General features: G+C 38.4%; 1 protein-coding gene across 3 annotated transcripts in view; it reads left to right on the top strand.

Moving 5' to 3' along the window:
• col18a1a (collagen type XVIII alpha 1 chain a) overlaps positions 1–15,417 on the top strand; it is an 85,797-nt gene that overhangs the window by 27,610 nt on the left and 42,770 nt on the right. Inside the window, exon 1 of one of the 3 annotated variants that reach the window (XM_060876895.1) lies at positions 13,163–14,091. The exons of 1 other annotated variant lie outside the window; for it this stretch is intronic. In XM_060876895.1, the coding sequence (XP_060732878.1) occupies positions 13,236–14,091 (856 nt within the window). In that variant the 5' untranslated portion in view covers positions 13,163–13,235. Of the gene's footprint in view, positions 1–13,162; positions 14,092–14,127; positions 14,656–15,417 lie in introns of those variants that run through there. One more of the 3 variants, XM_060876897.1, reaches the window with a different exon arrangement.

Raw genomic sequence — 15,417 nt, 5'->3', positions numbered from 1 at the left:
GTAATTTTTTCTCTTGTGCCCAAGTAGGCAATCTGTTATACACAAAAGACTGATTCAATACTGAAGGATTAGAAAATGAAAAATATGTAGAGGACCAGAGACCCACCACAGAGTTTTACACTCCTTCCAACTGAACGTTTATTTACTTATTTCATTGTGTAATCGTTTAATCGTTTAATTACAGCTTGAAGCCCTGCAACAGGTCAAATCTCTTCTTTCCACTGAAAAACCTATATGCAAATCTCAGTTTTGATCATTGTGATCATTTCATTGCTGGCACTGTCAGTTCCCTTCAAGTTACAAAGTCTTGTTTGTATTCAAAGTATTTAAAAAACTCTATTGAGCAAACTTCCAAATTTCTAAATTAGACAACTTTGTCATGTTTAGCAATGACGTAGGTCTGGAATTTATCCCCAGAACATTTGCCATGAGGTAGAGGTACACCATGGATGAGAAGCCAAGCACATTCACATCATAACTAGAGTGTAATATTTTAGCCAAATAGCCATATATCGATGTGGACACTCCACCTACTTTAGTGAGGTGACTACAAACCAGAAATCGTACACAGACACATTTCATGTGGAGCATTGAACAGGCAAAGGTTCAGACTCATTCCTCAGTCTCATAACTTTCTTGTATGTTTCATTGTAGTTACTGAACAATACATTTCAGTTACTGAATAATATTCTGTAACATTATAAATTAATAAACAATGTCCATTCAGGGGGCACGGTGGCTTAGTGGTTAGCACGTTCGCCTCACACCTCCAGGGTTGGGGTTCGATTCCGGCCTCCACCTTGTGTGTGTGGTTTGCATGTTCTCCCCGTGCCTCGGGGGTTTCCTCCGGGTACTCCGGTTTCATCCCCCGGTCCAAAGACATGCATGGTAGGTTGATTGGCATCTCTGGAAAATTGCCAATATCCTGCCTTGATGCCTGATGACGCCTGACAGGCTCCCCGTGACCCGAGGTAGTTCGGATAAGCGGTAGAAAATGAATGAATGTCCATTCAGTGGCTTCTGACTAGTGGCTCCTAGTCCGGTAATTATAATCTGAAAATCCTGAAATCTCTCTGTAGGTCAGGAAATGAAAGAACGAGACATGTTTGGTGTTAACACTCTGTTGGGAATAGAGCTGCATGGACAGCCCGTGACCTATGGGATTGCTGTGGATAGAATCACTTGGAGACAATCATACCGTCTTTGTACTGCCGTTGCGTCGGTCAGCTTTGTCCTCGGGTCTTCATCAGTGAACATTTGAAGACTTTAGCAGGAAAGAATTAGTGTTAAGTCTGTAATGAACTCAAAAATTACACTGACCTATTGGTTTTTCAAGAGCTTTGGGTTGCACAATTCCACTTGACTACAAGCTTATAGAAAATACATTACTCACAGTGTTATTATTTCCTGTAAAGTGTCACCCAAATGAAGATGAGGTTCACTTCTGAGTCTGGTTCCTCTCAAGGTTTCTTCCTCATATCATCTCAGGGAATTTTTTCTCACCACCATCACCTCAGGCTTGCTCATTAGCGATAGATGTTAACTTATAGTGACAACTTAAGCCTAAGCTTAAACATTGTTTTAAGCTTCTTTGAGACAATGTCCTTTGCTAAAAGGACTACACAAATAAATTGAATTAACTGTTTACATTACTGTTTAATTCATTATGATTTTGGTAATTCAACTAACAGATAATAAATACAAATCTTTTAAAATAGAAAAAAAAAAATTACCAACACTGCAGGAATTGGATAAAAACAGACTGTCATTATCACCAGGGGGCGACATTTACTCACAGTGCAACTCAGTGTCCTGTGTCAGGATTGCAGTGCTGTACTCACGGGTGTATTCCCAGTGCTTGGGGCATGTTGAAAGAGACCATGATCTGTGTTTAGCCTTGTATTGTATTGCATGATAATTTAGAACAGGCATTGTTCTGTTTCAAAAGGCTAACTTTTTTTTGGCATCTGGCAGCAGTTTATACTGCCATTTACAATGAAGCTTTGTATACTTTCTCTATCTGTTTTGTTACATCTAATAAATATAAACCATAAAAAAGAACTTGTAACAATATCATAAATCTAATACTGGCTAATCATAATTGGGTTTGCATTGTACTGTTTCTGAGAGGGAAAATATGTTGTAGAGGTCTAGAGTTGTTCATGGAAATGAGGGGCAAAGCACTAAACTTTTTCAGGTAGTAGTTTATCAAAGTGGGGTTCGAAGTCCATAAGATGTTCTGTTGGAGATCATTTTAGATAAATATCCAGAATATTACTGCACACATTTAATAATGAGCCTGATATTTAAACAGTTGAATTACATGAAATTTATTTTACAAAAATTATTTTTTTACCTCAGCATTTAAGAGTTTTTAGGGTTTTCATCAAGGGACTGGAAGGTTACAAGATCCACTGTTGGTTATTACAGCCTTGGATACCCCCTGACTGTTAAGTTATTCTGAATGAATCCGTCTGCTAAACAAATAATTGTGGCATTATTTATAAGAATCAGTGCGATTTACTTAGCGTTAAACGCTCTCCTTCAAAAGTATTGGAACAAGATTCTTCCTTAATGTTTTTGAGGGGGTTTTCCACTAAAGAAATTTGAGTTCAAGAACAAAAGATGGATTTTCTTTTCCACATTTATGTCTAGATGTGTTAAGCTACTTGAAATTTTATATTTGAACATGACACCTTTGTGGCACAACGCCACATGTTTAGATGAGCAAACTGGAACGGATAGATGTAAAGTAAATAGCACTAAAGTAAATTCATATCTGGTTGCAGATCCTTTGCTTGCAATAACTGCCTCAAGCCAGAGACCCACAGCCACTACCTGTTGTTTGTTTTCTGGTGTTTCTGCCTTCAATCTTGTCTTCAGAAATTATAATGGATGCTCAGTTGGGTCTGTTGATTGTCTAATATTTTTTTCTCTGTTGAAGTACTTTGTTATATTGGCAGTGTGTTTGCCTTATTTTCTTCCTGTGTGATGTTCTCTATAAATTGGCAGACAGAATGTTACTATAGACTTCTGAAATCCTTCTTCTGATGAGTTACGTCATCAATAAAGGTTATTGATCCCGTTCCAGAAGCAGCCATGCAAGCCAGAGCCATGACACGATCTCCACTGTGCTTGACAGATGAGCTTATGTGATTTGGATCATGAGCAGATTCGTTCTTTCTCCACATTTTGGCAGGGATTAGGTTTGGTTTCAGAACTTTTGAGAACTGTATTTCTTTTCAAATTTCACTCCGGCTTTCTGATTTTTACTGCTGATGAGTGTTTAGCAACTTGTGGCATAGTCTCTTCCAAACTGTGAATACCTCAACCTCTGCCCCATGGAGGTTTTTGGTGATGACAATGACAGTGGTTTTTCTTCACAGGTATCAATTTTCTGTCAACTGCTGCTGTTTTCTTGGCTGTTCCATGTCTGGTCGTTAGTACACAAGTTGTTTCTTTCTTTTTCAAGACATCCCAAAATGTATTGCCTATTCTCACTGCTTGTGTGATGGGTCTTTAATCTTAGCTTCAAAATGGATTGCTTTCTCATATAGACAGCTATCTGGTCTTTATATTAGTTTATCCTTTTTAACAACAATTGCAGCCTTCACAGGCAAAACCCAAGGCTGACACAAAGAGTACACATTAACAGCTATTCATTTCTTAAATAATAAATTTAACAGAGCACATTTGGGCAACAAGAAACATCTGTCAGTCAAAGGTTCAGATATTTTTAATCACTAGATGAAATGGATGAGTTTAAACAAATGAGTCATATTCTAAGTTCATTTATTCATTTATTTTCAACTGCTTATCCGAACTACCTCGGGTCACGGGGAGCCTGTGCCTATCTCAGGTGTCATTGGGCATCAAGGCAGGATACACCCTGGATGAAGTGCCAACCCATCGCAGGGCACACACACACACTCTCATTCACTCACAGACTCACACACTACGGACAATTTATGCATGTCTTTGGACCGGGGGAGGAAACCGGAGTACCCGGAGGAAACCCCCGAGGCACGGGGAGAACATGCAAACTCCACACACACAACCCTGGAGGTGTGAGGCAAACGTGCTAACCACTAAGCCACCGTGCCCCCCCATATTCTAAGTTGTTGTACAAATCAGGAAACGAAAGCTAAAATCCTGATTATCTTTGAACCGCATAATCATCTTTTGAACACAAACTCAAATGTCTTCAATGTTAACAAAAGAATTGCCCTTTTTATCCCAATACTTTTGGATTATTTGAGACCTGTAAGTTATTAGCACATTTTAAATATTGTGTTGTTATGCATGTCTAAACTGGAATGCAGACCCTCTGGGCTCCTCACTCACCAGAGCTGGGGCCATCACCACAGGACATGTTTATCAGACCACAACATTCACTTAACATTCTGTCATGTTCGCGCACATACGTATACCCCAGTGTCTGCACTAGTGTCTCTTCTCTGTCTGTTCAGGCATGCCCCACTCAATCTACCACCAGGCCTCACTTAAGGATACTTAGAAGTGCAAGACTGTATTACTTTCATTCTGAATTTTTATATTCCTGTAAAGCTGACTATATCCATTGCTATACAAATAAAATATATTAGATCATTTTCTTTATCGAAGCAGGTTTATGTTTCGGCATTGCACTGGATATCGTCAGGGAAGCAGTCTCTTCATTTAACTCTGCTTAACTACAGCTTAACTCTGTTATGAGCTGAAGAGTTAAAAAACTACCTGCTGCACTGTTGAATAACTAACTAGAGGATGTACAGTATATAGGAGCTAAACCTATATATAAGAGTTTGCTGTGTAAATGAAAGTGAGCCTCACTCAGCGTACAGAGTGCATCTCATCATCTCTTTCCTCAACACTCTGTGACTTTTTGCATAGAAAGGTTAAGATGGTCGTTTTCATAGACAACCAGAATGTAGATTTGAGTGTTATTATTAAACAATATCTCTGTAATAAGCAGGAGTGTGTTTCGGCTGTAGACATGAGCCCACAGGGAGAATAATCAATCTAATCACAACTCTTTATATTCAAACACATAACCGCATTATTATATATATATATATTAATATATATATTACTGTGTGCAGTATTGCTTTTAAAAATTGTTCCATAACCCAGAAAGTTTTGCTGAAAAATTGACATTTTGTACAAGACATGGCTAAATAGCAAGCTAGCCTTCTAGCTAGCTAATGGTCTATCAGTGAGCGTGGATTTTTCCGGATTTATTTCCATTCACGAAGCAAAATAAATTCTGAAAAATCCACGCTCTCTGATAGACCATTAGCTAGCTAGAAGGCTAGCTTGCTACTTGTTGGGTTTACAGCGATTTAAAATTGACCTCGCTTCTCCCTTTTCATCTTCATCTGAAGACCTTTCATATTCTAGGTCAAAAATGATATCAATAAAAATTGTGTCATTTCAAATGTATGCTGATGCTGATGATGTCACAAAATTAGAAACCTTTGCAATTAATTATTGCTAGAATTAGAAGTTTATATTGCAAACAGAGATGAGCGGAGTGATGCACACAATGAAATGTCCCACTGCGGTTATACTTAATACGAACACTCTTGGAACATGGCTTGACCAATCAGATTATTGAACCGAAACTATCTGTTGTATAAATAATAATATCACTTTGGACTTTCTGGTTTCAAGGATTGGCTGTAAATATGGTTAATAGCCTAGGGTTCTACATCTACTGTACGATATGCAGGAAACAATAAAATGTCTTCTTCTTATCGTGTATCTTCCTCTTCCTTTCTGTCACTTCCTGGACTCACATTTCCTCGAACAAAAACAGATTTGCATGTGCTTATAGTTTAGGTTTCAGTGAAATTAGGAGGTCAGCTTCTGTTATCAGCACACAATCAGAGAAATGATTAACAGAAAACAGTCTCCAGTATTTCTGATGTAGTTTACCATCCACTGGGGAGGTTCTCCAAAAATTAGCATCGTCTCCGTGTGTCTCTTGGACCAGGTCATCTCTGCTAGTAGTGCTTAGCATCTCAATGTCCCCATCTAGCTGCTTGTCCCTGCAGGGGGCCACACAAAAAAGCCCTGGACAAAAGGCAGCTGCCCTGCATGCCATGCTATTGTCAGCATTTCTCTTGAACATTTAAAGTGGAGAGTCTTTGTGTCTCCTCACGAGACACCACCCCTCCCTCTTACCCCTCCTGCTGTACGGGTACTGTACACACACGGAGACGTTTGACCTGGAAGTGTGGAGGAAATTTTCAGAAACAGGATCACTCAAATAAACAAGTGTGATTTGCTGAATGCTTATTTGTTCTGATCTGTAATTTATGGAGCTTTCAAAGACACTTTCTGTATATAACAATATTGGGAACTGCACATGTATGTTGATAGCTCAGCAACTGAACTATCCATAACTATCCATTAATCTCGTGTGTATAGTATACAGTAGTACTGTAGTTACTCTTGACTTACTTAAAGAAACGCCTTCTCTGCTCAGTGTTTTTTTATTTTTCATGAATGAGTAAAATACTAAAAAACTCTAGTGCTATGGTACTGTAGTTAAGCCAGTGGAAGATCACTGTTTAGGGATTTAAAATAATTATAAGAGCATTATTTCTTTTTAAGACAAGAAACCTTTTGGACACACTTCCAAGGACAAATGGGCTATTTATATTCCCTGGGAACTTTTGTGTTTGCACAGTGTACAAAACAACAAGTTTTTGGCTGTTATCTCTGCTGTCTTTCTCGCATCTTTGTTCTTCTGCCAAAAAACAATAAAAGCTCACAACTTAATATGTCCTGAATAAACTTATGATTTATATTTACTGAAGACGTATCATTTGTGACCAGCGTTCTCCTGCTTCTGCTGGTAGTCACATATGAATACCCTAAAAAATTTTGTTTAGTCACATATGAATATATACATATTATATATATATATATATATATATATATATATATATATATATATATATATATATATATATATATATATGAATAATAATATTATATTAGGACTCGGGTTTCCGATTGTATGTTATTTAAACCAATTGGTTTCTTCTGCATGAGGTCTCAGAGGTTTTTCTTGCCACTGTCACTTCTGGCTTGTACATTTAAATTTCTGTAAAGATGCTTTGCAACAATGTCTGTTGGTAAAATTGCTGCTTACACTGCATTTAAAAGGTATTCAGACCCAGCTCTATGTACTTAATAATGGTGAAGCACAAAAAAATGATTTGTGATAACTTTTTTAATTATAAAAATTATTTAGCAAAGAAAAACAAAACATTCAGTCTGAAGTATTCAGACCCTTTGCTATGACACCTGGTAAGGTGCATCCCATTTCTCTGCACAAGTTCTGAGATGTTTCTACACTTTGAATGAGAGTCCACCTTGGCAAATGTAATTCATTTTACATGATTTGGGAAGACATACACCTGTCTATATAAGGTGTAAGAAGAGAAAATGCATATCAGAGTCTCAGATTAAAGGTCTGAAGGTTTACCTTCCAACAGGACAATGACCTTAAGCCCCTGCCAGAGCCTGGACTTGAGGTAAATCAGATATCCCTAGAGAGTCCTGAAAATGGCTGTCCAAGAATGTTCCCCATCCAGCCTGGCAGAGATTGGAGAGGATCTGAAGCAAAAACTGGCAGAAAATTCCAGATCCCTGGTGTACAAGCTTGGTCGCATCATACCTAACAAGAGTTATCACAAATCTGTTTTTTGCGTTGTCATTATGGGGTTTGAATGTAGACACACGTAGAATTTTTTTTAAATTTAACACATTTTAGCATATCGCTGTAACCTAGCAACATGTAAAAAATTAATACCTTCTGAATGCACGGTAATTAATATAGCATTCCATTTTCTTGCATTGATAGTCATTCATGTAGCAATATTTGTCTGTCTTGCTAACTTAGCTACTTATGCTGCTAATATTTTTAAGGTGCGTTCATCTGTCTGCTAGCTACATTTGTGTAGAAACAACATTTGCAATCAATCTAAACTAGCTTGTATTTTTTTTCTGCCAGTATCTTTCCAATACCTGCTGCCATGTTTGACTGTTCCTTTATAGGCCACTTGTTGGATTCTTGAAAAGTTGTTTTTAGGTGTTTCACTTAGTCACATCTGGTGAAGCATAACCTTTTCACTTTACAGTTGAAATTCTTGGGGCAGTTTGATGAAATATTGACTTTTAAAGCCTAAATGTGTGGTGGTCAAGGCTCACTCTTTTGCTTCAGGCTCTTGGGACTAAAATTAGAGGAGGTGGGAAAATTTGACCTAATTTATTTTTCTTTTAAACAGTGCATATCAGCACAATCATTTGAAAACTTTGTGAGCGTCTCAGGTCTCAGGTCTCAACTTCCTGAGAAAAGTCTCAGGAAGTTGAAAATTCCTCAGGAATCTGTTTATTTCTTATGGCTGATAGCCTTAGCACTAGACATAATACATTTCACACATGAACAACCATCCGATCACATCCAGGTCATTTCCTCACGGTTTAGCAAAGCAAATTGAAGACTGAATGATGACTTTTGTCGGTAGAGTTTCGTTCTGTGCACAGATTTTCTCTGATTACAGCTAATTACCAGGCCTAAGGATGTTGTTTTTGCTGAGTGCTTGCGCAAGCTCAGACAGGCTGGGTCAGGCACACTGGAGGTATAATTTAAAGACCTGTTAGCTGATGGGTTTCTTTGCTGTAAGATATGGAAACATGATCTGTGACACAGGAATTGGGGGACTTATTAAGCACTAAAATAAAAACTAAAAGTATTTTTTTTAATATATGCAATATGCAATTGTAAGCTGGGCTCAATTATTAAATAAAAAAAAAAACCTATTTAAATAAATAGTTAAGAAAAAGGGTTGGGATGAGATCTTAAAAAAAAAAAAAAACACTACACAATATACATATACCTCTTTATCAGTTTCTGGTCGATGTTGTATTTCAGCGACATCTCCTGGATCATTTCAACTATAATTCTGTCAGCCAAAGCAGTAAAAATAAGCACTGATTCTTTCACATCTGGTTTGTCTCAGGGATAATAAACACTGTTTGCTTGTCTAGGTTTGACATGGACACTTCCACTTTTACAAATCTTCAGACAGAATGACAGCAGAAAAACGAAAGATACAGAGATGTTATTATCTATGTACAGACAAGTTTATTACAAGAAGGCTGCAAATGCATCTCCTTTCATTTATTTTATTGCTCCACTCGCTAGTTCTCATGTTGCGCTCTTGGTGGTATTGTCATCTTACTATCATTTCTTAACTACAGCCTAATATATTTGGAGTCATTTTAGCCTCATAAAAGTAATGCATAATGCAAGAGAAAGTGTTTTACTCTGACATGAGGTTAAATAAGGACACAAGCTCTGTAATTTATTTGCTCAATTTGCTAATTACTTGGAGATATTGTAAACACAAAAAAAAAATAGAAGGCAAGAAATGTTGCAAACTATGTTCTTGCTCTGATAAAAAAAAAAGCTCTATAATTTACTTCAACTTACTGTGTTTATTGCTTAGTCTGCATTTGTCTGAGCCATCATTCATACCACCCATTTAATTATCACTTATAACCTGAGTTGAAGCCCCATACAGGATGCTAGTTCTGCAAAAACATAGCTTCATTACAGAAATTAAAGAGTACAGTGCAGTTTGGTGTAATTGCTTCAGATCTCTAGTTTGCATAGGGATTTATATATTGGGACTTAATCCAAACTTATGTCACATGACTTTCATGCCTCTACTGTTCGATGTATATTAGTGGCTTTCTTTAATTAAGGTAGTCAAGCGTATCTATGTAAACGCTTTGGGCTACAGTTTAATTCCTGCATATGATCTATCACACTTAGAGTCAATTTAGCATAGCCAATCCAACTACTGGAGAAATATGGAGAAAACTACTGTAAGACTGCGAACATAGAAAGAACATGTGAAACTCCATAAAGACAAGAACCCGAGCTCAGGATCAAAGCAGATATCTTGAAGATGTGAGGCAGCAACTATTTCAGTTTCACCACCATGCTTCATCCTGTTTATACAGTTTGCCATTGTTATGTTTGACATCAGTGACCTAAAAGAGTCTACAAAATACCAGTTATTATAGTATTAGAGTAAAAAGCTAAATATGAACGGCTACAACTTAGCAGGTCAATACCTCATGCACAGTGTTTAAGTAGTACATCAGATCCTAAATAGCACTGTAAGCAGCAGTTTCCGTGTGTGTTTTCATTTAGTCTCTACACATTTTAAAATCTGGCAGTCAGAAATCCTCTGCAGTAAATAAAAAAAAATATCCTGCCTATTCATTATTATTATTATTTTATCAGCTCTGATAGCATGGCATTTCCATATCCACAGTTATGTCAGAGACTTTTGTTGCATGAAAGTCTGACAGATGGCTTTCTGGCTTATAAAATCTGTTTAGCACTTAAAGTTCTGAAAAAAGACGTGCAGAAAGAAAGGAAGGAAAGGAGGATGGGGGTTCGTTTCAGAAGGTGCACATGCATGGGAAACGCCTAGTCTGGGTCAGAGGAAGCTGCAGCAATGCTTTATGGAGCTAATGGTTCAACTTGACCAGTAAACACACAGGGAACGGCGTGTCCCAGTAACGGAACTCTAGCAAGAGTGATCTGTGGGAAAGAGGTGGCGTGCCTGCTGGGAAAGGTCACTCAGAACAGGTCCTATGAGGGAGTCAACATATAGAGCTAGGGGATTCCCATCTATGTACATGCCCAAGCCATGAAGTGATTTGTTGCATTTTCAGTCAAAGAACAAGCCCATTGTGAGTTGAGGTTATGAATGGTTGTGACTGTGTGATGGTTCATAAATTCCCCTTCCTGGTAAGGAAGTTATAATGTGCAAGTAGGAATCTTTTAAGCCTTTGGTCATGGTGAAATTAATTCAATGTACTGCTGCATGTTTGGTTTTACAGTATGCACTAATATTTCATTGTGTTAAACTACTAGTTAGCAAATAATTATATACAATTATACAATCAGGTCAACATTAGTTTTGTCTATTTAATTACTGTTAATACCAGTTGTTCAGACCTAGTTTTATTTTAGATAATAATTAATTGGCATAATATGTTTTGTAAGATGGACTTAAAAATCGATTATTAAAAATCTATCCAAATACCGTTCATGTTGATTTAATAGTACATTGAACGACTTGATTTAATTAATCTAAGAATAATTAAATTAGTTTTCAAGATTAATTAAACTTTATGTAACTGACTAAATTTAATAGTTATTTAATGCCTAATACAGGCAGAGAGCAGAGTTGTTGTTTTTTTTTTTTTTTTGGCACAACACTTTCCACACTGGTGCATCTTTGTATTAGTACATTTGGCGAACTGGACAAATTTCTACAACTGTGCACAATTTCTTCTATCGCCATTTGTTAGTGCATAAGGCCCAGTAGTGTTTTCGACGTTCTGGCATGAGGATGCTATTTAGCATTTGTTCCTGTCATTCCCACATTATTCCCCAATGACACTCCACTCATTTTGACCATGTTTCCTGGCTTAAAAATTTGAGAAGAGGAGGGGCCACGAATCGCAGTTGCTCCTTGCTCCTTGCACATTCACATTGCTCATTGTTTCTTCCTCTAGCTTGATTTTAAGCAGAACCACAGTGCAACCGCAGGAGTCACGGTCTTCCAGGCTTTTCCATCTATTATTATTTTTTAATTCAGCCAGAGCATGTCAAATATGCTAGGAGTCCGACTATGCTCAGTATGTCTGCTTTTAAGCCAGATTATGACCAGCTTTAGGTTAGCTAAGTGCACTTGGCCACCTCGTACTTGTATGCTTATAAAGGATTAAATATCGGCCTTTGTACGCCTATCCACATATTTAGCAGGTGCTCTAAATGATTACTTTAAATGGTAATATTTAATTCAGTTGTAGGAGGTCATATTAAGCTGAAATTTAGTTGTCTACAGAGGTTAACTTTTATAGTCTTTTACTGTCGAGCAAAAAAAAAGGGTTTTAATAATACACTTTATAGAACAAATTATCTATAAAATATGTTGGAAGAATTTCTCTTGGTCTGTGAGGGTGATTGTCCTGCGCTAAGCTGGCACAATGGTCTTTGTTGTCAGACAGATGATATAGAGCTAAAAGTCATGAGCAACCATGCATGCACCCTTCTCATCCTTTGAATTGCTTCTTCATGTGTATGGAACTAGGTGTCTTGTACTAGCTTTGTAGTTCACAAGTCTCATTAGTATGTGTCCTGTCACCAGATCTTATGGACCTGTCTGTACCGGTCTGAACAAGAGAGAGAGTCCTAGATCACTGTTTAACTACTCCCTGCATGGAATGGAGAGTTGGGGGTGGAAAAGTAATTGCAAGGTAGAGCCAAAGAGCATAATTTACAATGACCAGAGAGAGAAAGAAAGATAGATAGAGACAAATGTATATCCTACGCTGATAGAGGTAAGAAAATAAGGCAGGATTTTTTTTGTCTGTTCTCTGATACATATTTTATATAACGTAATAGTTAAGAATCGATCATTTTTTTTTCTTCGCCATACAAGAGGATGTCTTGAATGCTGAATTTACTGTTTTGAGTTAAACAGTTTTACAGGCAAATGGAAAGGTGCAGCTGATGGATGGATATTCAATGCTCTATCTATCTATCTATATATATATAATTTATTTTTTTTTTTGCAAAATACATTCTAATATAATCCAATGTAATTCACGTCGGTCTCATAGTGACTGCCTGTTTTAGAAACTACAAATACGGTCTTCTACAATAATTTAATCTTAATCTTAAAAGTCAAAAGTGTTTTAAGACAAATTTTTCACAGTCCGTTTAAACTGCAGGGGGGTAGATTGTGGAATGTGTGCACCTCTGTAAAGACTGTAAAAGTGAGAAAAAAAAATTCCGCCAGGCAGGCATTTGTCCCAATCGCTCAAATCAACAGCACTCACAAAAGGAAGCCTTAGAGGCATTTTTTGTTAAGATTATCTATCGGCAGACACACTGTATCACTACAGAAACAAAAGAAGAAGGAGGAGCCGTGGGAGGAAAAGTCCCAAGCTTAGTCCAATAAGAAATCTGCCCCACCACACAATGAATACTTTACTCCTCCTCTGGAGTTTTCCTGCCTGCTTTGAGGGGCTGAGTGTTGTGACTCCAGGGTGAGTAAGTGTGGATTACTGACTGTTGGCATGCCTGCTGCAAGACCCTGTTTGAGCTACTGAAAGATCAGATCTTGAGCAAGATGTCTTCACTTGGACTATGGCTTGGTGTTTTAGTGGGTCTGTGCATTGGGCACTCACATGGATGGTTTTGGAATGATGACCCAAAGGACAACAGCGTTGGCACTCCAACACCAGCCTATGTGACTACTTTAGGCAAAACTGATCCAACAACGGTAGCTACAACAGAATACCAGTCAACAAAAGGCACAGATGCTTTGGATGTGGATGTCCTTTCTAAGGGTGAGGAGAAGGGGAGTGAAGGGGGATCTAGCATTGGTTCAGCTTGGAATGAGCAGTCAAAGGCAGAGGCAAAGGTAGAACATGGTCCTGGGTTAGAACCTGACTCTGGATCATGGAATCTTTCTGGGTCTGGGTTAGAACCTGACTCTGGATCATGGAATCGTTCTGGGTCTGGGTTAGAACCTGACTCTGGATCATGGAATCGTTCTGGGTCTGGGTTAGAACCTGACTCTGGATCATGGAATCGTTCTGGGTCTGGGTTAGAACCTGACTCTGGATCATGGAATCTTTCTGGGTCTGGGTTAGAACCTGACTCTGGATCATGGAATCTTTCTGGGTCTGGGTTAGAACCTGACTCTGGATCATGGAATCTTTCTGGGTCTGGGTTAGAACCTGACTCTGGATCATGGAATCTTTCTGGGTCTGGGGTTGAACCTGAATCTGAGCCTACAATTAAACCTGACACTTGGTCACCTCTGCAGGAAATCAACAACATCCAAACCAATTTGTCTACTGGTGGGGATAATATCCATGCTGTTGCAGAGGATATGAAGCTGGAGAAGAATCTGACCAAAGAGGATGTCTCTGAAACGGCTGAACACGTTGGAACTGTTGCACCCGGTGACCCCATTTTGAGTCAGTTAAACATAAGCATAAACATTTCTTCTGAAAGTGTCAGTGGTTATAGAAACATATCAAGTAGCAATAGCTCTAATTGGCATGCTGATCTTAATAACATGACACAGTATTCACATGAATACTCTGTCTCAAATGATTTACTAACTGTAGAAAGCAATCAGTCTTTCTCTGCTAGTGAGACACCCGCCACTGAATCCCCACACTGTCTGTCGGTAGATTTTGATTTGCCGTTTTGTCATAGTCTGAAAAATGGTAGTTTCACCATACCCAACTTTCTTAACCAGAGCAGTGTGGAGGATGTGCAGTCATTTCTGGGTGAGTGGGCGTTTCTCATTCAGTCAGACTGCCACAATGCAGTGGAGTGGTTTTTCTGTTTGCTGGCAATGCCACGCTGCGGGGTGCCAGGCCTGTCCCCACAGATGCCATGCCGCAGCTTCTGCGAGCTCCTGATCGACAACTGCTGGACACTCCTGGAGGACAGACGCCTCCCAGTGGAATGCAGCTCACTCCCTGAGGAGGGTGATGATGGCAATCAATGCTTGTCCATTAGTACCCAGAAAGGTAAAGGCGGGTTAGAATGCCATCTCTCTTTTCAGCCCATTGAAGAGATGCATTCTGAACCAGCAGCCACCTGTTTGTGGGTTGTGTCCTTCACCTGTTTCAAGGCGTGTTTTTTTTTGCTTATTTGTCTGGGTTGGTTTGCATGCTTAAGTGCTGTGTGGTCTTGAGACAGATGTAAGTGCATGGTGATGTGGGCATGGGTGGAGAGAAGGAAGGAAACATTTCATTTTGCACATTCACTTCATGGTGTTCCACTTTGCATGGCACCATCCTACTGTACTAAACTTTTGCATGTTCTTGTTAATGTCTTTGTCTTTACATGTGAACTTGTCCGTAGTGCAATTGATTTCCTAACGACACCAAACTAGGCTAATTTTTCTTTAGTATAATTGTGCATACATCATTATTTTATTGGTCATTTTATTACTTGTGGTGATTGTGTTGTAATTGTGGTGATACAAACCTGCATGTAATACAATACAGTAATACAAAAAAAAAATGAAGATACAAACCTGCATGTAAAGATACTGTAGTATGATTTACAGTCATTGTGTTGGACATCCTGTAACATGTGTCTCTTGTGATTATTGGGTGTCTAAATCGTCATACTTTTTGGAATGTCTATCCAGCAGGAACATGGGGTACATGCATTCCTGAAAAAATGAGTGTGACCAAAGAGCATATATCATCAGTCATTGTACTGGAACAATGTGTTCCATAAGATTATGCATGGATATTATGTACTTTCCATCCAAGTATCAA

This window comes from Tachysurus vachellii, chromosome 8 (genome assembly GCF_030014155.1).
Source record: "Tachysurus vachellii isolate PV-2020 chromosome 8, HZAU_Pvac_v1, whole genome shotgun sequence".
In the NCBI taxonomy this organism is placed as follows: domain Eukaryota; kingdom Metazoa; phylum Chordata; class Actinopteri; order Siluriformes; family Bagridae; genus Tachysurus; species Tachysurus vachellii.
Note: the sequence above shows the minus strand (reverse complement) of the source record. Positions and strands in the feature narration are given on the sequence as shown.